This window comes from Ceratotherium simum, chromosome 5 (genome assembly GCF_057802395.1).
Source record: "Ceratotherium simum simum isolate JZ-2026a chromosome 5, ASM5780239v1, whole genome shotgun sequence".
Classification (NCBI taxonomy): Eukaryota; Metazoa; Chordata; class Mammalia; order Perissodactyla; family Rhinocerotidae; genus Ceratotherium; species Ceratotherium simum.
In genome coordinates, this window is record NC_141904.1 from 19,621,689 (window position 1) to 19,644,825 (window position 23,137).

The 23,137-nt window shown below is 38.1% G+C and overlaps 2 protein-coding genes across 3 annotated transcripts in view; one reads left to right on the forward strand and one right to left on the reverse strand.

Moving 5' to 3' along the window:
- Positions 1-125: 125 nt before the first annotated feature.
- On the reverse strand, positions 126-15,972 carry UBA5 (ubiquitin like modifier activating enzyme 5). 2 transcript variants are annotated; one of them, XM_004419365.3, is made up of 12 exons: positions 15,559-15,972; positions 12,404-12,449; positions 12,213-12,302; positions 9,345-9,454; positions 8,425-8,511; positions 7,418-7,502; positions 6,264-6,368; positions 5,953-6,080; positions 3,451-3,586; positions 3,108-3,183; positions 2,857-2,963; positions 126-2,321 (listed from the first exon to the last, which is right to left on the reverse strand). In XM_004419365.3, the coding sequence occupies exons 1-12, from the start codon at positions 15,717-15,719 to the stop codon at positions 2,238-2,240; spliced, it is 1,215 nt and encodes a 404-aa protein (XP_004419422.1). In that variant the 5' UTR covers positions 15,720-15,972; the 3' UTR covers positions 126-2,237. The 2 variants fall into 2 exon arrangements, with proteins under 2 accessions (XP_004419422.1, XP_087286690.1); XM_087430564.1 differs by lacking the exon at positions 15,559-15,972 and adding an exon at positions 14,622-15,377.
- ACAD11 (acyl-CoA dehydrogenase family member 11) overlaps positions 15,700-23,137 on the forward strand; it is a 78,646-nt gene continuing 71,208 nt past the window's right edge. Inside the window, exon 1 of the mRNA XM_004419364.3 lies at positions 15,700-16,676. Coding sequence (XP_004419421.2) covers positions 16,528-16,676 — 149 coding nt within the window. The 5' untranslated portion in view covers positions 15,700-16,527. The remainder of the gene's footprint in view (positions 16,677-23,137) is intronic.

Consider the following 23,137-nt stretch of genomic DNA (forward strand, 5'->3'; position numbering starts at 1 on the left):
CCATTAACAACGAGGAAGGGATTAAAGTTGAATATATTGTTTTACTATAATTTAGAGCCTTTGTGGTAAGGCAATTTTGAGAGTGTTTCCATCTTTCACATTAGAAACAATAGTGTTTATCAATCTGGTCAGGCACTATAGGTTTATTTAGTAATGTAAAATTCAGTGCTGATTAATCTGTCATAATCAGCTGCCAACATATACAAGTTTTCCTGGCATGCAGACAGTCTAGAGCACTCTAGGTTGCAAAAGATAGCTTTTACGAGACTTCTTCTGGTAAAATAATCCAATAACTATTTTTAAATGAAAGATAATCAGACAAAATTAGATAACTTAGGTAAGATTTGGTATAAGACACCAGCAGTGTGCAGTGCCAAGTTAAGAGCAGAAAAAAGGTCTTTAGAAGACGGTGAGTTCTAGCTATTATACTCTATCAAACTATAAAATAAAGTTATAAGTAAAGCCTTAACAATGTCAATTAGTGTACCAGAGGTTCCAAAAGAACGAAATTTAGAAAGACTGGTTTTTTGAAATTCTAAAACATCTCTAGTAACTAGAAAAGTTCTCTTACAGATGAATACACTAAATTTTTTAAAAATGGCAAATGCCCTACCAAGGCAACATAAATAAGTTTCAAGGCCAGAAAAACCATCCCTGTACTTTCCTGACATCACTCTAAACATAAGAATCACAATACGATCCACGAATCTCAAAACTAATACATTGAACATATTTGATATTTGGGGCTTTCTAAAATCAGTTTTTAGAACTTTATTTTACAAGTGGGGAATACACTTTTAACTTTTTACTAACATTTTCCCCCTAGAGATACAATTTAGACCTTCTTATCGTCAAAGCAAAAAAATCATCAAAATAGATTAGCATAGTAACAGCCTATGGATAATGGTTACACATGCATATTCTTTATTGGTCTCCAAACCATTGGGAATTTATTTTAACCAAGGCTCTCTAAGCCTTCCTTATTTGAATGCAACTACAGAGAAAACTAGTTTACCAATTTATGATGTACTGGTCACGATCAGGGAAAATAATACACTCTTCCAGTGAAATAAATACGTCAGTCATTGCAGAGGCAATTTAGGCCTCTTTTATGCCCACTATCCAGGACAAACCCTTGCCAATGTCTAATTACCTAGGGAATCAAATTTAAATGAAATAAAGTATTCAGAAGGTAGCCTATATGATGGGTATAATCTAGATGATCTTAGCCTAAATTTATCCCTTGCTCCTCAAAGTACAGTGACTCCAGATATATGTTGCACAATTGCAGTGATTTCTTTTCCCTGGTCAGTGCAGAAATATAATTTCTAATTCCTAGAAGTGTATTTGTCTATCCATGAAGAAAGCTTCCTTTTACCTGCCTTTGTCTTGTTTTGAATATATAAATCACAGGTTTACAGACTTTTCCAGTGACTACATTTCAGCCTGTATTTCATCAGGAAACATTTGGGAGGATGTTTTTTTTTTTTATAGGTTAACTATTTTGAATTCATTGTTGGCCAAGTTAGTAATAGGGGACAGTTTTCTTGTAGAGAGGAATTCCAAACACAAAGAGTAGCTGCCTGCTAGCTCTAATCAACAAGTTGTACCTCTTGTCCTTTTCCCTATATTTGAGGACCACATACTATTTTATTGTCCATGGTCTCAGGCAACAGACCACAAAGGATTATTGGAAAGAAAAGGAACAGAGCATCAGATTGGTCCTTTCTTCCCACCCCTCCCACAAGCCCAAAACATTTCAATGGGTAAATTTTCAGTAAGATTTATAACTGCCTACAATAATCCTTTGAAGTTGTTTTTGTTTTTTTCTGAGGAAGATTCGCTCTGAGCTAACATCTGTGCCAGTCTTCCTCTATTTTTTAATGTGTGGGCTGCCAGCACAGGATGGCTGCTAACAGAGCAGTGTAAGTCTGCGCCCAGGAAGTGAACCTGGGCTGCCGAAGCAGAGTGCGCTGAACTTAGCCACTAACCCACCAGGGCTGCCTCTGAAGTTTTCTTACTAGAATGAAACATGAGTTTTAAGAGAGTTACTGATTTAGTTTTGGGGTGGGGGAACAATAAGCAACAGTCACAGAATTTTCAAAAAGTATAACAATTCAGTGAAGATTATATATCAATTGATATTGCCCTGTTTTATCAGTTTTAAAATGATTTTTTTTAATTGCAAGGGAATAGGCTTAAACACAGGAAATAAAATATAAGCCAGTCCATTATCTCTACAAATTCTTCATCTTCGCCATGAGGTCTTCCAAGCTTTCACCAGAATCTTCCACTGTTACTTCAGGTACAGAATCTTCTTGCTATCAACAAACGAGGGAAACACAGTGAAAAAATAACCATATAAAATTCTTGATGTTTAGGAATATACAATCAGTAAGCTTTAATCATGTTCAACAAGTTTGAAAGTAAATTTTCTTTAATATGCCTTCTAATTTTTAGGAGGGACAAGGTCCTTTGCTTTCCCCACCAGTCTTTTGATTTCAGTAATTTCAATGTTCTTGAGACCTCTACTGAAGTGATATTTTTAAATGGTATTGTGGCTAAAACTATCACTATGCAAAAATGATTATCTTCATTTAATCAAAATGTATTTCACTTGATCCATTAACGAGTGAACTATTTTATATCTAGATTTTCAAAGAATTTAAAATGTGTTGTGCATATTTCCACTCAACACTGCATACCTCTCTCTTTCACACATCATAAAGCCTATAATGTAAAATACCTAAAACAGGAAATACTGCATTGGCATTATAAAGTAGGATGAGGATGAAAGAAAACAGACATTTTCTCTTATATGGTATTTACTTATGGCAAATCAGATTTTAGATGTACCTTTTTGGGAATTGTATATGCCACTGTAATTCCTTCGGGTAAGTCAGGAACTAGACCTGAAGAATTTTTCAGTTCCTCTTCTGAAACCTCAGATACCAACTCGATACCTGTAGAGTTAAATTTGACAAGTTTTAAAGGAACTTAATAAGCAACAATTATTCAAAATTTGTATAATCTTAATTATAATTAGATTCCCTCCCATAAAAGATTATGTTTTATGCTGCCATTTCAATTTATGAAAGACTTCCTACCCCACTCGTTGTCTTCATGTATTATCTCTTCCTCTTCTTGAACAACTTCCTGTCTGGGCAGTGCTGCTACCTTTTTCTTTAGAAATCAAACAGTGTCAAAGTGGTTTTACTCATTCTCAGTTCTCTGAAGCATTAATCAAGAATTCAGACAGGCTTTTTAATCTTACCAAAAGCAAGAAAGGACTTTGAACAGAATTTTCATTTTTGAAGCATAGTGAGTAAATTAAAACTTTAAAAAATCCAGAATCCATTTATCTTGCATTGCAAATCTAAATAATTGTTCCTTCTTAAGTTTTTGTCCTATGCAATATGATCTCATACATTCTGACAGATTGACATATACCTTATATTCTTCCTGCTGCTTCCTGCAATTTCTGTCATCACACTGAGGATTTGGCTTCATGGACATAGTAGGAAAAAAATCCTGCATTGCATTGTATCCAAGGTAAAAACTAACAGTACCAAAATTTAACAGAAACCTAGAAAAACAAATCAAAGCAGACTTAAATAAAGAAATAAAACCATAAAAGTATTAGAAGAAAGTAATTTAATTTTTAAAAAAATTATTTTGAAGTAGGTAATGATTTTTTTAACAAGCAACCCAGAAAAGAGAAATTTTTTATCTTGTTTACAGGGTCTGGCTCATAGTAAATATTTATTGAATGAAATGTAGGCAAGAAAAGATTACTCCATTTCATCAACCATAGAATGCAATCTTATTTTTTGAACCTCTAATAAAGATAAAATGCTGCCAATTAAACTATGACGTAAACAACTTTAAGAAACATACTGATTTCGGAGAAGTTAAAATGTGGAAGAAGTGTATCTTAAAAATCTCTGAGATATAGTGCTAAATCTAACTACTTTAATTTTTTAAAGTTTTTACATAAAACTTACTGTAAAGTTTACAATCTTAAATGTATAGCTCAATAAAATATTACAAAAGTATTCACTCATGTAATCACTTTCAGATAAAAATATAGAGCATTTCCAGTATGCCATAAAGCTCCCTTGTGCTCCCCCTCCTAGTCAAATTTGATTTCTTTTAGAAGCTTATAGAGGAAAAATCATGTACAAAAGTTAAACAAAAAAAAAGACATTTGCAAATGCATGTTCTTAAAATACACAGAAAGACAAAAACTGAGCAAAGGATATGAGCAAACAATTCACAGAGAAATGTAAGTGTTCAACTCTTTTCACAAGTAACTGAAAGTTAAAATGATACCCAATTTTTGCCTATTGTATTGACAAAGATTAAAGAGTTGGATGATACCCAATGTTATCAAAGGTGTGGGTGAACCAGGTATTCCTACACTGTGATGGAAATGTACAATCCTTTTGAAGGAGAAATTTAGTAATATCTGTCAAAATAAACATTGCATAAACTCAGAAATTCCACTTAGAAAAATCCACTATACAAAAATCTAGTATACAAAGATATATGCAAGATGTTGTTTGCAGCATTGTTAATAGCAGCAAAAACATCTGTTAAGTAGCCTAAATGACCATCAATAGTTGTTGTTAGTGCCGTGTAGTCGATTCTGACTCCTAAGGACCCTGTGTGTGGCAAAGCTGGACCCTGCCTGGTCTTTTTGCACTGTCCTCTCACCTTCCGGTGCCGTACCAGACAAGGCTTCACTGCTATTCGTGGGCCAATTTTTTCGGATGTGGGTGGCCAGATCCTTCTTCCTAATCTGTCTTAGTCTGGAAGCTCCACTGAAACCATGGGTGACCCTGCTGCTATTCGAAATACCAGTGCCATAGCTTTCAGCATCACAGAAACACAGAGCCGCCACAATATGACAACCAACAGACAAATGGTATGGTTCCCTGACCAGGAAACAAACCCAGGCCATGGAGGTGAGAGCACAGAATCTTAACCACTAGACCACCAGGGCTATGTCCATCAATAGAGGGCTGGCTAAATATGACACATCCATAGGAGAATACTTTATAGCCATGAATTTTTTTCCCCCTTTTTTGTATCATACTATAAAATGTTTTGTTTAGAAGTTTATACAGGCTATTTACTCTTCTATGAAATAGCCCTAGACAGTTGCCTTGAGCATTCTTAACGTATGCTTTTTATAATTTCCTTGCTGGTAGCTGACACTTCTGACAACAGAGTGCCTCCCTGTATTGTGGTGTACTTTGTTCTTATATTGGAAGCTTAGGAAACATTACTAACCTTATTAAAGTTGTAAAGTAAGAAAAAAATAGCCTGGGTTAGGGAACACCTAAAGGGGTTCTGCTTTTAATAAAGTGTGAGTTGGTTCAAAAACTCTTTGACATTAATTTGAGCTGCAAAGAAACCTTTGTCTCTTTTAGCTATATTTTAGATGGTGTGGTTGCTGGATATCTGTTTTTGGATAGCAGAGATATTACCCTGGTTAATGTTCAACCACACTTGTATTATTTTTATTAAGAATTAAATCAAGATAGTGGAAGCAAGTGCATTTATGCCTAAGTCTCCACCCTTTGCTCAAACCTGCAGAGATTTAAATCATTTGGTTAATGCTTCATAAATAAATACACTAATACCACTGTACCACTGAACAAGAGCTATTCCAAATCCAGAGAGTAACACAAACATGTATATGTATTAATACATGTAATATTAAGTAATATATATTTGAATTAAATATATCACATTATTTATACATAAATAAAAAGTATATGTACATTATATATACATAAAATAAAAAAATATGTATATTTAAAACTAAATTAAAAAAAATAAAATACATACTTAGCTGGTAATTCCAATATTTGAAATGCTTCATGCAACATATTTATTTTTATCAAAAGCAAACAACACTATTCAGAAAAATTAGCCCTCACTCACTTCAACACATTTTGTACCAAGATGCCAGCAACCACTCCCATAGTGGTCGGAAGACTGGCTGCACAAACACCTTCTCGCTTCAGAGTCTTTTCATCAATATTTGCAGCAACTACCAGCGGTGGAGCGCACTACATGAAAAAGAATAAAAGAAAATATATTCCAAAAGAAAGGGAAAGAAGTATAAGATGTTCCAAATAGTATTCCATCACATTCAAAGTTTGTTTTTTCTTTGAATTGTAATACATTTTTAATGCCCCTAGGAACTCTACTTAACAGTGAAAAATAACCCAAAATGAAGCACACATACATACCGCGAAACAAGCCGATTCTCCAGGAATTATGAGCTGTATATGCCCTGAAACTGCATTTTCACTGACCCCAGACTCCATCCATGTTTGTCCAAGTTCATTACAAGCCTTAGTAGAAATAGATGAAAACACAAAAAAGAACATAAAAGAGCAAGAAATAATTTAACATAAATTCTTTTCATGAGAAACTGGGATTTCACTAAATGGACTAGCAAGGGTTTATAAAAATTAATTTTCAGAATAAAAGAGCAAAGTTGTAAATGGAATTCCTTGGCAATTGCCACTCTCTATTTAAAAAGTGGGGGAGCCTGGGGGTGTAGTGGTTAAGTTCGCATGCTCTGCTTTGGCAGCCCGGGGTTCGAGGGTTTGGATCCTGCGCATGGACCTACACATGCTTGTCAGGCCATGCTGTGGCAGGTGTCCCACATATCAAGTAGAGGAAGATGGGCATGGATGTTGGCCCAGGGCCAATCTTCCTGAGCAAAAAGAGGAGGATTGGTGACAGATGGTAGCTCAGGGCTAATCTTCCTCACCAAAAAAAAAGAAAAAAAAGAAAAAAGTAAACTGACAGCATTCAAGTAAGCAGTCAATAAATATCTATTTAATTAAATTGAGCCACAGTTTGTTGGATTTTTTTTATTAATGTAAAATTTCATTTTTCTAAAATAATTTCAACAACAAAAAAATGCAAAATGTCATTTGAAAAGTTGAAAACACAATAATCCAAAAGAAAAAGAACTCAGTTTAATTTTTGAGAAACTATGTTTTTAGGCAATTTATACATTTTTATACATTTACTTAAAAATAAAGTAACAAAAGAAAAAACCAATGCCAGCCAACAATGAGACAGTATTATAAGATATTCATTTATTTTAAAAATCGTACATCAGAAGTATCTGCTATTTTATAATTTCCTCTATTGGCATAAGAGAGAGTAGGATCCTGAAACATATGTCACACCAGCAAGGTTGACAGGTCCCACAGCCATGAGAAGAAATTTCAAAAGTAGGCTGACAGAACATTAAAAATAAATAACACACATTATAAAAGGGTTTAAATGCAGAACTTTTTTTAGGAAAGAGAATATATACTGATAGAATATACAGAAAAATAGATAAATCCATGTGTGTAACACCTTACACAATTGGAATACTCACTGTATTTATTGTCATTCGAGCTTCAAAATTGTCCACACAGCTAAGAACTAGGTCAACAGGTTTTCCCTCTTCTAATCCACCATTACTAGGCAAAGAAAATAAATTTTATTTGAAAAAAATCAGGACACAAAATACACGCTAATTAGACTTTATTTGTTCAGTCCCAAATTTATTCTTTCAGTAAATGTTTGAGTATAATTATGACATAGAAAGTATTTAATATTAAAGATCCAGTATATATCGAGTATTGAGAAACTATTATGAATATAATGTCAATGATACTACAGTACTTCTTATACAACATGTACAAGGGTGCAAGTATAAAGTCTGTACACAAAAGTTACCATTTCCCTATCAGCTTTCAGACTTTTTTTTTTTTTTGGTGAGGAAGATCAGCCGTGAGCTAACATCTGTTGCCAATCCTCCTCTTTTTGCTGAGGAAGATTGGCCCTGGGCTAACATCCGTGCCCATCTTCCTCTACTTTATATATGGGATGCCTGCCACAGCATGGCTTGATAAGCGGTGCATAGGTCCACACCTGGGATCCGAACCCGCAAACCCCAGGCCACCAAAGCAGAGCGCACGAACTTAACCACTGCACCACCAGGCCGGCTCCTCAGACTTATTCATGTTTCACTATAAATGTAAATGCAATAAAAGTTAATTGAATACAATTTACTATTTCAGTGGTATTGACAGTCTCTGCAAAAAACCACTTTCAGATAGAAATACAGTCTAGAACACAGAACTTACAACAGAGGGTCTCTTGTTATATCATTATGATAACAAAGTTATTTTGTTTATTTTGTGGTTACTGTTGTTTTTGGGACAATATACACTTTTTACTGAGCTCCTAATACATAAAAATCACACAAAATTAACTACTTTAGAAACAAAAATATATGTCAATCTACCAAATCATTAAATTAATCATCAGTAGATTTTCTAATGATACTTGTTTAACTGAGCTGGACATTGTACAAAATATTCATAAATAAAATTCTACCTTATTCTATCCATGAAATGTTGAAAGTTCTCTACTGTGGTTATATTGTAGTTGTGTACTTCAAAAAGAACATCAGGATTAATGTTCCTAAGAGGGAAAAAGGGAATGATTACAAAAACTACGAGAGGAATAGTACAAGAAAGCAGGAAAAACAACTACAAGAGCTAAAGATCATTTAATTGAGATTAGACAAATGGAATTCGAGCTATTCAAAGAAAATCCAAAGTTCTCTTCTACCTCTTTTGTCCCACTTCAAGGACTAAGTTCAAAACACGTAGATTGTCAGGATTACAAAAATGCTCCCACAATCCATACGCTGGAAATTAAACCTTTATCACCTCTGTTAGCTCGGCTCAGCCGGACAAAAGAGCTTCTTTTTCCTTATTCAATTCAGTGCAAGTATGTCTGGGGCAACAAAGAAACTTCCTCGAGTAAAGGTTGCAAAGTATGGCCCTTGGGCCAAATCTGACATGCCACCTGTTTTTGTAAAGTCTACAAGCCAAGAATGGCTTTTACATTTTTAAATGGTTGCGGAAAAAAAAAAAAATCAAAAGAACAATATTTCATGAAGTGAAAATTATATGAAATTTAAATTTCAGAGTCCATAAATAAAGTTTTATTGGAGCAAAGCCATGCTCATTCATTTTCATATTGCCTACGGCTGCTATCACACTACAACCGCATAGTTGAGCAGTTTTGACAGAGCTCATACGGCCCTCAAAGCCTAAAATATTTACCATCTGGCCCTCGACAGAAGAGGTTGCCAATCTAGATCCAAGAGGTAAGAGAATTCTTTATACAAGAGAAGCCTGCATTTTTATAGAGAAAAATTCAGGCCCATTTATACATTAAGTTAACGTATACCAAATACACAAAGCAAGATTACACTAAATATGGTCTTTAACTGCTATTCCATTTACCTCAAAGTATGTTCTGCTGCTTGAACTTTACTTAATCCTGCTTGATGAGGTTGGAAGAAAAGTCTATTCATATTGGCCAGTTCCACCTTGTCATAGTCAAAGAGTAGCAACTAAAATGAAAATAGTGGTATTCTAATGAAAAACATACCAAAAAACAAACTAAAAATAACAAAAGATAAACTAGTGGGCTTTACATTTGACGGGTTTACCAGTTTGACAGTAGTAATAATAGCTAACTCTGAAACACTAGGTGCCATATATTAACTCATTTAATGCTCATATGAGGTAAGTACATGGGTACTATTATCCTCATTTTAGAAATGAGACAACTAGGGCACTTGCCCAAAAGCCACTCAGCTAATGTGTAGTAGAAATGGGAGCCAAATTCAGGCATTCTCGATCTAGCATCTGCACCCTAACCACAACGCTGTACTGCCTCTCTAAATGATTTGCTGAGAAATTAATGTGCGTTTCAATTTATAAAAACTGTGCCAAAATCCTACTTCATTCCAATTTTTTGCCAAAAGCCAAGAACCATTAGATAAATGAAATTTTTAAATAAGATAAATGTCGTAACTTAAAGCTTAGTAAAACCATGACTCCTTTTGTGAATGTAACACTATATATACCCACACCACAGCTAAAACGTTATTTCAAATAGAATTCCTAACCAACCAATTAATTGTTGTTTCCTGCTATATGTTTAGGTATGACAGCATTTGTCACACACACTCACAATTTTAAAATGGCCAAAAGATTCATTTCTCATCAATAAGAACAGGGTGGACCCAAGAATGTCCCCGGTCCTTTCCTTGATTTAAAATTCTGTGACTTTGTAATATAATTCTCAGCATCCTAAATTTACCAATAAAAACAAAAACGGGGATTTTCTTCTTCTCAATACAGAAACTAAAAGAAACCCAGCCCATAAAAACACCACCTAGGTAAACCTCAATATCTTGCTAGAAAAGATATCACTTATGCCCTCTATGATAATTTTCTAACCCTACTTAGAGTCTCCAAAATATGGTTCATTTAAAATCATTCAACAATATTTATCGGTCAGGCCAAGTATTAAATTTGAGTTTCAGCCTCATAGCTGGTAAGCTGCAGGAAATCCTAACTTTGGGGACAGGAGGTGTGAGTTGTAACTACCACTAATTAGCTCTGATCATGGGTAAGTCACTTTCACATTTTAGGCCTGTATCCTCATCTGTAAAATAAAGCAGTGGATCTAGATCTGGTGATCCAGGGTGCCCCAGGGATTTCAGAAACTTTCAGGGATAAGAAGTAGGCTCTGGGTCTCGAATCCTCCACTTTCCTACCTAACCCCATGAATTAGCTTCTTGTTTATCACTTTTACATATTGAAGAAAGAGTTCTGAAACTTACCTAGGTAGATCTTTAGCTTACAAACTTGAGTGCACACTGGAATCACTCAGGGAGTTTTGAAAAATACAGATGTCTGGGTCTCATCCCCAGAGATTCTATTTAACCTATTGTGGGGTGCAGTCTGGACATCAGAATTTTAAACTTCCCAGGTGATTCTAATTACAGCAATATTTGATAACCACTGTTCTAAATCCTTGCTACTCAAAATGTGGCCTGGGCTAGCAGCATCAGCATCATCTGGAGCTTGTTAGAAATACAGGAGCACTTCCCCAACTTTACTATGCATGTGAATCAACCGGACATCTGGTTAAAACACAGACTCTGATTCAGCATGTCTGGGGTAGGGCCTGGCATCTTCATTTATAACAAGCTCCCAGGTGATGCTGATGCTACTACTTCAGGGAACAGACTTTGAGTAGCAAGGATCCATCGGTTCTTACAGTCCCTGGAACACTTGAAGAAATTGTGGGAACTTGTTAGACATTCAAATTCTTAGGTCCACCTGAAACCTACAGAATCAAAACCACTGGAGTAGGGTCTGGCAATCTGTGTTTAAGGAGCCTTTCAAGTGATTCTCATGTATACTCAAACCTGAGAACCACGGATCTCCATGATCTCTACTATCCTTGGTCAATCAGCCAGGGTACTTATAGCAGCTATCAGCAATTGTTGGCTGGCTTTTGTTAACCTCTCAAAAGACTTTAAAATGTTAATAAACATTTTTAGTATTTTGGTGTTATCTTTCCTATATTGGTAAATGAATGCCAACTTCAAAACCACTTTCTTTTAAGAATTTGGGGCATGGAGTGGACCAATATATTAAAAAGTATAGATAAATTTTGTGGGAAAATACTTGCTTTATCAAAATGACAAATTAAAGGGTTTATAATTGTGGAAAATTTATGTATTCAACCACTACATATCTAACATCATGGACTTTGGCTTTATAAATCTAAGATTGGTAGACTGATTTCTGGTATAAGTTCACTTCTCCTTCCTACCCACAATCTAAATCAATTTTAGAAAAAAGTAAAAAATGTACGGGTTAAAAAAAAAAATCTGGAGCATTTTCTAGTTCAATTTCAAGAATAAGAGAGGTACATGCTTTCTGGTCTATCTTGTATAAAGCATGTGTTTAAAAACTATTTGTTAGATGTTTCAGTGTTTCATTTACACACTTTTATCAATTTAATAGCCTTCTTTCCTAAGCTTCTATATCTAAAACACTTAAATCCAAATTGTTTACATATTACCCCAAACAAAAGACACAATTAGATAGTCCTTATTTAATTAGCAATAATATCAGCTTCCATTTTGATAGGGTAATGTCTTAACTCCCTCGTGTGGAAAGAACAATCTGAATAAATATACTACAAATCAGTAAACCATTATTAATGAGAAAAAAATCCTAATTTGTACCTGATTTACTTCAGAAGTGAGTAGTTTCCCTATACGATAGGCAAAGAGATATTTTTACCTTACCAATGCCACATCTTGTCAGCATTTCAGCAGTCACACTACCAACTCCACCAACACCTACTATTGCTACAGCAAAGGTACGAATCTTCTGTGAAATGCAAAATTACGTGTGTTGGTTAATAACTCGTCATCAAAAATTATTTTCATTTACTGAAATCATCTTCAAAAACTTGGAAAGGCTTATCATACCTCATAGTCGCTTACAATTCCCATTCGTTTCAGTGCCATCAGGCGGCTTAAAACAAAGAAAAAATGGTTTAAAGCTTACAATCTTTTTTTTTTTAATAATTTTTATTTATTTATTTATTTTCCCCCAAAGCCCCAGTAGGTAGTTGTACATCATAGTTTAACATCCTTCTAGTTGCTGTACGTGGGACGCGGCCTCAGCATGGCGGGACAAGCAGTGCGTCAGTGCGCACCCGGATCCGAACCCGGGCCACCAGCAGCGGAACGCGCGCACTTAACCGCTAAGCCACGGGGCCGGCCCTACAATCTTTTAATTAATAGTGATATAGGTACACATACATCATCACAGAAAATAAACACAAAAACTCTATCATCACTAATCCTTTAAAAGAGGAGGAATCTTTCAGCTGGCTTTTACCAGATGAAACTAAATCACCTGGGCAGCTTTAAAAGCACTGATGCCTAACCACCCTCCCAGGTGTAGCTGTGCAACAAGATTTTTTTTAAAAGCTCCTCCGATGTTCTAATGTACAGCCAAGATTGAGACCTATTGACTTAAATGTCAAGTGTCTAGATGAGATGGGTCAAAGTGAAATTTCAACATTTTCCGTGCTTTCTTAGAATATGGAAATATTTAATGTTTAACACTCAGATTTAATGTTTAGCATCAGAATAATCTCATGGCTGGGATTTCCTTCACTCGTTGCCTCTGCCCAAAACGAATGATGTCTACTTTTAGTTAGCACCTACTGTATGCCCAAGATCAGCTAACCAGCAAACAAGTATTCAGAGCTGGGTTTTTGAACCAGTATTTGAAACTAGGTTTTCTAATTTTAAAGCCTCTGCTCGCCTATCCATTTTCTCCACATGCTTATAATTATATTCTATAACATAATTTTACAGTTCTTTGTGTTTTTTGATCATTATTCCACAACCATCGAGTCTCCCAAACTAAAGTAAAAGGTCTTTGAGGGTCAGGGGCTTTATTTCTTTTGTATCACTTGATGCAATTAAAATGATGTTGAGCACCTACAAACCTCTCTCCTATATATTTCAATAACCTGGTACTTTATCATATTTCTTACCATTCATATTGCAATCCCATGTTTACCTTTCTCTCACACTCATCTGGTAATGTCTGGAGGGAAATGACCATGTCTACTTTGTATCCCCAATGTCTGTGCATAAAAATACTCAATAAATGGTAGAAAATATCATCCAGGAGGGCTGGAGATGAAAAGGCATTCACTAAATATTTGCTGAATGAACAACAATTCTAAAATATTAAATTTCCATGTACTAGTAGAGCTTTGAGTGACAACTGCCATCTCCTATGTAGCAGACTTAATAAAGTCAAATGGTGCAAATGAGATAGAAAATACAGTACTAAATGCTTAGATTTGAGTTCTGAAAGTTTTGTTTGTGATTATTACAATGTCAAGGGATCATATCACATTAAAATAATGTCTGAAAAATGATTCTAAACATACGATCCACATTCCTCTGCTTTTCATTCTTGGAGGGAAAATGTCAAAATTTTCATTTGTAAAATCAAACAATGTTTAAGGATGCCAAGTGGAATAGTTTCCACCCATACTGATTAGAGATGTCCATTCATGCTTATTCAATCTCTAAAAATTTTGGACCATTAATCCTTCATATTTGGCAATACAGTTAAAACACACCTGCACCCTGTCAATGATATCTCAATAAAACTGAAAGAAGAAAAAGAAAGTAGAATTAAGACAGCTTGGTAACCTATTAGATCTGATGAATGGGGGAAAAGCAAGAATCTGGCATGATTTCACTTGATGTGAGTTAATATGAACTCTTCTGTAATTATGGAACAATTAGAATTTTTGTCAGGTTTTTCTATTACAAATAATATGGTAATTAACATCTTTGTGCCTCAATAGTAGTCTGCATTTTAGGTTGTTAATAAAATAAAATAAAATAAAATAAAATAAAATAAAATACATGCACCCTAAGACTTCCACTGAGGCTTTATATGTCATAAACAAAAAAAAATCCTTTTTTAAAAATCCAACCCTCCTCCTCCTTAAAGGGAAAGAACTACAATAACATCTCTCCTGTTTCACCTACTTTAAAACTATCCAGTTTTTAGCCACATTACTTATTGGCTTATTTATTTTTACTGAGGAGACAGTTCCACGTGAACTTGGGAGTAAGACAAACTTAATACCAGTCCAGGCTTTATTACCTACTACTAGCTCCACGACCTGAGGCACGTCACAGCAGCTCTCTGAGCCTCAATTTTCTCACCTGTAAAATAATAGTAGCAATCTTCTAGGGCTGTGGTGAGGAGGAAAAGTGACAATGCATGCAAAGTGCTTAGCAGGTAGTGACAGCTCAGTAACGGTTTATTACTATACGCGCTGAGCAATAAAGTCTTGTACAAGACTTAACACGTACAAGGGCGGTTCTAAGGCCTTTGCGAATACTGACATCTTCCATTCTCACAACTCGGACAGAGAAAGACATTACTATTATCCCCATTTTACAAAGCAGAAACTAAAGCTGACAGCTTCAGAACTCGCTCAAGGTTACTCAGCTGCTAAGAGCTGGGATGTGAATTCAATGAGTCTGGCTCTCGAGTCCTTACCCTTAACCACCGCAGTGTATTCGGCCTGCGGAACTGACAAATCTTAGGAAAGGAAGAAAGGCGAGACTTAGGAAAGGAAGAAAGGCGGCCAGGACTGGTCAAGTAGAAGGGCTTTGGAGCTAATCCAGCTCTCTCCACCACGCCCCCAATTTAAGAAACACTGAGCAGCCTTTATGAAACTCAAAGTCCATGCTTAGCAGGTTTTACATTTGATGTCCTCTTCTGAAAGTTATTTCTATCGGTTTTATGCAGAGCAAGGCAGACTAAAAGAGGCAGGGGCGCTAGGAAACTGGACGCGTCCCCAGCAGGCCCAGGAGCAGCAGCACCATATGGCTGCTTCATTTGGGTTTTTTAAAAAGAGAAAGAACATCTTCTGACCAGTACTCAGACTTGGCCTTGCCCGTTTGGGAAGAGGACCCCCAGGACAAGAAAAGAGGTGAGAGGCCGTGTGAGCCGGGCAGGTGGGGAGCCCGCCTCACTCCCGACCCCATGAGACCGTGACCTCGCCCCCCCTCCGACCCGCAACGCAGGTCACCTGTAGGGGTTGGAGTCCACCACCTCGGGGCTCATCTTCTCGATGCGGGCCCGGCCGCCGCCTCCGTCGCCGCCCCCCTGGGCCCGCCGGCTTCTCTCCCGGGCCAGTTCCCGCTCCAGTTCCTCCACCCGCTGCTGCAGCCGCTCCACAGACTCGGCCATGGCTGGGACCCCGGCCGCCAGCGCTCCCAGCCCCGGCCGTCGCCGCCGCCGCCGCCCCACGCTGCTAGACCTGCCAGGCCCGCGAGGGCTACGTGAGGAGGCACGGAGCCGCGGCCCTCCTAGCCCAGAACCCCGGGGAAGCGCTCTTAGCCCCTCACGGCCAGCCACGTCTCCGCCACTCCGGCGGGCCGCACGCGGTACCGCTTCCGGTACGTTGCAGTCATTGCTCCCCCCCAGGAAAAACCCGCCGCATTCAGCTTCCTTCTTCGCCCGGTCCTAACTGACCAGGCTGGAGCAGGGCCGGGGTCAGAATTGTCCAGAGCCGGCGGCCTGCGATGCTGCTCGTTCTACCGGGCGGCTAGGAGAAACACCAGGATCTTTTATTCCCGGGCTCCAGGGCCTGACGGCCCCTTTTCTGAACCGGACCTCATGGGTCTTCCGCCTGCCGGGGCATTAAATTTGGAGGCGGAAGGGGCTTCTGTGTGCCTATTTACCCGAAGAGACTAACGTGACTCTGCGTTGTTTAAAATGGAGGCCTCCAGCTCTGAGGCTGACTGAAAATTTTAGATCCGAACACTCACGCAGCCCTTTTGCCATTGCCCTACTTAAAGCCTAAGTCACCGGAATCCGCTGGCCACTGTTGCTCAGCAACGGCGGCGAGGGTGTGTGTGATTGGCTGGAGCCGCCCCGGCGTGTCCCGGCCTCGCCCCCTGGCTGTAGAGAAGAGTGACACTGCCCCCGCCAGAGGTGTCTGAGCGCTGGAGACCTGTAGGTTCTGCGGCCTGCTGTGGTAGTGGCAGCGGCAGTCATGGAAACCGGTGCCCCGCGCGAGCCCGGGACGGCCGAAGTGCTGCCCCAGCACAGGTTCGACTGCAGGTCCCTGGAGGCCTACCTAAGCCAGCACTTGCCCGGCTTCGGGGCCGAGCCCGAGGCCAAGCTGACCGTTGCCCAGTACAGGTATCGACGCCGGCCTTCTCTCCCAGCAGAAACAAATCATTGCGCTTTTCTTCCTTTGGCCCGGGGTGGGTTCCCAGCTCCCCCCGTCGGGGTTTCTTTTCCTGCAGTGACGCACCCTGCAGGCGGGAACTGCCGTCCCCGGTCCCCGGCATTCCATTCTGGGGATTTCCAATTCGAGGCAATAATGGAAGCACGATAACATTCACGATTCCAACTATGAGAAGGAATCTTTTTTACAGGACGCAATTATGTACCTCGAGGATTGACTGAGGCAATTAAGGTTGGAAGCTCTGTGCGATATGAAGAGACCGTCTCTCAACTTTTGTTCTATAACCATCAGATCTTTTTTCTGAGACGCAGATGTAATTTTTTGTAATTGGCCGTATTCTCGGAGGCTGAATTAATGGCATCAGCTGGGGGGTGTGAATTCTAATCCTAGACTTTGCACTTAGCAAATCACAGCACCGCTTTGGGCTTTAGTTCGTTTTGAAGTGAGGGAATGGAACTGGATGACGATCCTGCAAGTACTGGACTCCATTGTGAATCTGGCTCTAGTCTGATATTTTATAATAGAAAATAAATTTTAAAATGAATTTTATTCTAAGAATAGTATTTTAATAAACAGAGCTATAGAAACAGCCCTGGCTTCCGGAAAACCACATCTGCCACTTACTGACTGGCAATTTAAATATGTTACATAAACTGAGAGCTAGTTTCCTAACCTGTGATAAATACCTGCCAGTTCTGAGTAATCCTGATAATTTATATTCCAAGGCATTTATATTCCTTGACTACTGATTTCAGTGAAAATAAAAATAGTGGTTAAAGGAGATGGATCAGAGAGAGTTTTGGGGTGTAGAATTAAAAGGCTATGTCCCAATAGGTATTGGAAGATGAAGGAGAAGGTGGAATTAAAAAATAGCTGAGGTTTCTAGCCTAGAAGCCTTGTGTTATAAACAAACTACAACAGATCAAAGTTCAAATTTCAACTACACCAGCTGCTGAAGGAACCTAGACAAGTTAGTTAACCCTTTTGAGCATTGAGTCCTCCTTTTGCAAAATGGAGATAGTCATATTTATTTCCTAGAGTTGTTGGAGAATTATCTAACTGAAAGATACTTAATTCTGAATTAAGTTGAATGTTAAATAAACCAGGATTGTGCTTGCTAAATGGGATTAGTTGTGGCATAAATAGTATATATATGTATGGAACTATCCCACAGAGAATACACATTTATTTCCAGGACATATGAAAAAGTTTATGAAAATTGAAGACATATTAGGCCACAAAGGAAGTTTCAAAAAATTCTCGTGTCAGTCTTTAAAGAAATATTTTTCAGAATATAAATGCCAAAAGTTTAGAAATCAACAGAAGAAAGACAGCAAATACATATTTAGAAACTAATTGATTCACGGATTTAAGAGCCAATAATCTACAGATAATAATAGAGTTTATCAAAGTTCAGTATGCAAAAATCAATTACATTTCTGTACTTTAGCAACAAAGTATAATTTTCAAAAAGATATAATTAATAAGAGTGTCAAAAATATAAATTGCCTAAATATTAATCTAATAAAATATGTGCAGGACCCTTGTAAAGAAAATTATAAAACTTTATTAGGACCTTAAAAAGTAGTAAATAAATTGAGAGATACCATGTTCATGAAGAGAAAAATTCAATGTTGTAAATTTGTTTTCCCCAACTGATCCATAGATTCACTGCATTGGCAATCAAAACCTTAATTCTTTTTCTCTAATTTGAAAAATTACTCCTAAATTTTATGTGCAAGGGCAAAGGGCCAAGGATAGCAAAAACTGATGCTGAAAAAGAACAAAGTAGGAAATTTGAATTAAGATCGCATGATATTAGCACAGAGATAGACAAACAGACAAATAGAATAGAGAGTCCACAGAAAGACCCACGTATTTATAGAGCTTTACTATATAACCCTGCTAGCATTGAAAATCAGTGTGTGTGAGGGGGGAGGAGAAGTTCTTTAAATTATACAGGGATAATTTTTATCTATATGAAAAAGTTGAAATTAGATCCTTTTCTTACTCTACCTCACACATTTCCAGGTGAATTACAGACTTGAATGTTAAAGGCAAAACTATAAACATTTGGAAGACATATAGATGATCTTTATGACTTTCGAGTAGAGAAGAAAATCTTTAAAAAGATAAAAGCACAAACTGTAAATGAAATGATTGATAAATTTTCAGTGAAAGACTCCGTAGAGAAAGTGGAATTACAAAAGAAAATATTTGCAGTGTGTATAATGGATAAAAGATTAATATCCAGAATATGTAAAGAACTACAATAGCCCAACAGAAAAATCGGCAAAAGACTTGAAGATGCTCAACCTCATTACATTGTAGTAATCGGGGAAATGCAAATTAAAATGACAGGATACCATTTCACACCACCATATTGACTTAAAAAAAAATCTGACAATATCAAGCATTGGTTAGGATATGGGGCAATGGGGATTCATATCCACTATTGATAGGGGTGTGAATTAATATAACTACCTTGGAAAACAATTTGGCACGATCTTGTAAAGATGAAGATGGGAAGATATACATGCCCCATGACACAGAAATTCTATTCCTAGATGTTTACTCTTGAGAAATTCTTGTACTAGGGTATCAGGAGATAACCTCTAAAAGTGTTTATTGCACTGTTTGTAATAGCAAAAATACAGGAAACAACACAATGTTCATCAATAGTAGAATGGATGAATAAATTGTAGTATATTCATATGATGGAATACCATACAGCAGTGAAAATGACTTAGCTACAGCAGTACACAACAACACAGAATCAAAAAATGGACAAATAAGCAATATATTGTTACAGAGATAAACTTCAAGGGAATGATAAATTTGAAAATCAGGACAGTAATTACTCTGAGGGAAGGGGCACACAGAGGGCTTCAGAGATATGATAATTTTTCTTAAACTGGGTAGTGAGAACACTGGTGTTTAATGCGTTATTCTTTATGCTTTACAAATTTTGTAAATATTCTTTTTTATCTATGTAGAATTTATTTTTAGAACTTGCAAAAATTAAATCATATTGGAAATATGAAATATTTAGAATTAAACAATGAAAGCATTATATAGCTTGATACAACAAAACCTATAATTTGCAGCTAAGTGCCTAATATGAGCCTGGCACTGCTCCAGCTGCTGGGGATATGACAAATAAAATGTCTTGCCTTCTTGGAACTTCCATTCTATTTGGAGAAGACAGACAATAAATAAAATCACCTTCTAAATATTACAGTGTAGGAGAAGGTGATAAGTATTATGGAGAGAAATAAAGGAGAATACGAAATGTTTGAGGGGAGGGAGCAGGAAGGCCTCATTGAGAAGGTGGCATTCAGCAAAGACTTGAAGGAGATGAGGACGTGAGCCACGCGACTATCTAGGGGAAGAGTGTTCCAGGCAGAGGGAACAGCAAGAGCAAAGGCTCTGAAGGGGGTGTTGAGGGAATACAAGCCACTGTGCCTGGAATAGAGTAAGCGAGGGCAACAGGGGCCTGTTGGCCATTAGAAGGACCTTGGCCTTTACATTGAGTTGAGATGGGGAGAGATTAGGGGTTTTGGAGCAGAGGAGGGACATGATTTGTCTTTTGTAACAGAATTTCTTTGCCTGTTGTGTTTGACTGAAGGGAGCAAAGGCAAGGAGACCAGTTAGGAGTATATTGCAGTGATCCAGTAGAGAGATGTTAGTGGCATGGACCAGGATGGTAGTGCAGAATAGGTGTCAAGTGGTCATATTCTGGATTTACTTTTGAAGGATTTACTGAATGATCAGATGTGGGGTATGAAAGAAAAAGAAGAGAAAAATAGTATTCCATTTTTGTCTTGGTAACAGGAAGTATGGAGTTACTGTGAAATGAAATAAAGATGTCTATAGAGAAGCAGATTTGACGAGGGAATATCAGGAACTCTAGTTTGGGGATGTTAAGTTTCAAGATGCCTTTTAGACACCCAAGGAGATATATACAGTAAGCAGTTGGATATGTGAGTCTGGAGATAGGGCAGAGGTCTGGACTAGACATAGACATTTGGGAGTCATTGACATAGAGAAGGTATTTAAAGCCATGAGATCATAGAACTTACCTAGAAAATGAGTCTATATAAAGAAAGAGGAGGTCTAGAAACAGTCCCAGGCACCCCACTATTAAGAATTTGAAGAATTTAAGAGGAACCTGCAAAGGAGTCTGAGAAGGAGTGGCCAGAGAGGTAGGGGAAAACCATGGTTTGATACCATAGCAGTATTCTTGACCTTGAAAAAGTAGTTTCAGTGGAAAGATAGGAATGAAGCTTGATTGAAATGGGTTTAAGAGAAAATAGGAGGAGGAGAATTGGAGCAGGGAGTATCAACAACTCTGGAGTTTTTCAACAAAGGGGAATATAAATGTTTTAAGTAGAGGGGGAAGTAGGGTCAAGAGAAGTCTTTGAAAAAAAAAATAGCAGCATGTTTGTACGCTGATGGCAGTGATCCAGAAAAGAGAGAAAAATTTGTGCAGGAGAGAGGGCTGGAATGAAGTCCTTGAGTAGGCTGGGATCTAATTCACAGGAGAAGGGATTGTCCTTAGATAAGAATGTGAGGATTCTTCTACAGACTCTGCAGGGAAGACACAGTATATGGGTACAGATGCGTGTGTGTGGTAGATATGGTAGTGTAAGCTTGTGGAGGTTCTCATCTGATTACTCCTATTTTTTCGGTGAAATAGGAAGCTAGGTAATCAGCTGAGAGTGAAGATGGAGGAAAAGGTGTTGGAGGTTTGAAGAGAGAGGAGGAATTTTGAAATAGTCATCCAAGAGCATGGGAGAAGGAACAGGCTAAGGAAATACATGATGATTGCCAGGCAGGATTCACTTTGAGGTTCATGGTCATGAATTTGAAGCAAGAATAGTTATTTTAGTAGATATTATTGATTCTTTGCCCAGAATCTCTTTGATCCTTTTTTACTGTTTCCATGCACACACTGGTTTGGTGGCTTTTGCTTCCAATAGCCAGCACCTGTGTGGCTTTTTTTTTTTTTTTTGGTGAGAAAGATTCGCTCTGAGCTAACATCTGTTTCCAGTCTTCCTCTTTTTTTGCTTGAGGAAGATTATCCCTGAGCTAACATCTGTGCCAGTCTTCCCCTATTTTGTATGTGGGTCATCACCACAGCATGGCTTGACGAATGGTGTAGGTCCATGCTGGGGATCCAAACCTGTGAACCGGGGCCACCAAAGCAGAGTGCGCTGGACTTAACCACTACGCCACGGGGCTGGCCCCCACCTGTGGCTCTTTTTTGGCCTGCCCTTGGCCTACTGGAGCCACCTTTGCCCTGAATGTTGTAGTGCCTGAAATGGATGGCCCTTAACCAGTGACTGTTGGATTCAGGAGTATGAAATCCCCATCATTCTTACTTTAGAGGTTAGACAACTCTCAGGTGTAACTTACACTTCAGAGTCGCTTCCCCACCGTGAGATCAGGCTGAAGCTACCCTCTAAGGAACTTTGTCTCAGATCATGCTCTTGCTTGGCTTTCTCCTCTTCCCTGACCTGCTTCTTCCAATTCCTTATTGGTTTCCCAAGCGTTTCCTTAATAAGTCACTTGCACACAGGTCTTTCTGTCAGGATCTGCTTCTAGGGGACCTAACCTAAAACGATACTCATGGCTATGTGTTTCTCCAGCTGCATTCAGTTATATGAGTGTAGGCAAAGAGTTGGATTTAACTAGGATGGGGGAAGCCAAGCAAATAATATGAAGTGAGAGAGGCCAAGTGTATTAAAGATGTATTCAAGGGAGTGGTTATAATTGACCATCAAATTTAAGCTAATTAAGGAAGGACATGGTGAAGGGAAGGGAAAGCTGGAGGACGGTGAAAAGGTAGTGTGATCAATGGACAGTAGGTCCTGGGATTGAAGGATTGTTGGGACTGAGGTACTAGTGGGAGTGAGTGGAAAGATAGGAGATTGTGGTCAGAGATAGACATACTTAAAGAGCAGAATTATGCAGTGCTTGAGTTGTTACTATTGATAAGGTGTAAGGTGTGTCCCTTAGAATGAGTGACTGAGGTAGTATAAAAGAAAATATCACTGGAGGAGAAGAATTCAAGGAACACACAGGCCTGCGTTAACACTAATGAATGAACATCTGTGTGGATTTGAAATCATTAATAATTAGGATAGGAGTAGTGTTAATAAGAGTATAGTGAATCAAGCTGAAATCCTTAGGCAATGACGGGGAGTGATCTAAGAGTTAGCAGGTGACTGCAATGAGAAAGGGGAGAGGGTGGTAGAGTCTCATGACGCGAGATTCAAAGCGGGGGGAGAGGGGTTTAGGCAGGAGGGAAGGCAAAGAGTCTGGAAGGGGCAGCGAGTATGAAGAAGAACACAGACTCCATCTCCAGGCCCACTGGATGAGTGATGTGGGGAAAACATCTACCACTTGA

Coding starts and splice junctions, on each gene's coding strand:
- UBA5 (XM_004419365.3), bottom strand. CDS start 15,719: ATGGCCGAGTCTGTGGAGCGGCTGCAGCAGCGGGTGGAGGAACTGGAG. Junction 8,512..9,344: donor GCAGCAGAACATACTTTGAG/GTAAATGGAATA, acceptor TTTCCCTCTTAG/GAACATTAATCCTGATGTTC. Junction 3,184..3,450: donor AGCAGCAGGAAGAATATAAG/GTATATGTCAAT, acceptor TGATTTCTAAAG/AAAAAGGTAGCAGCACTGCC.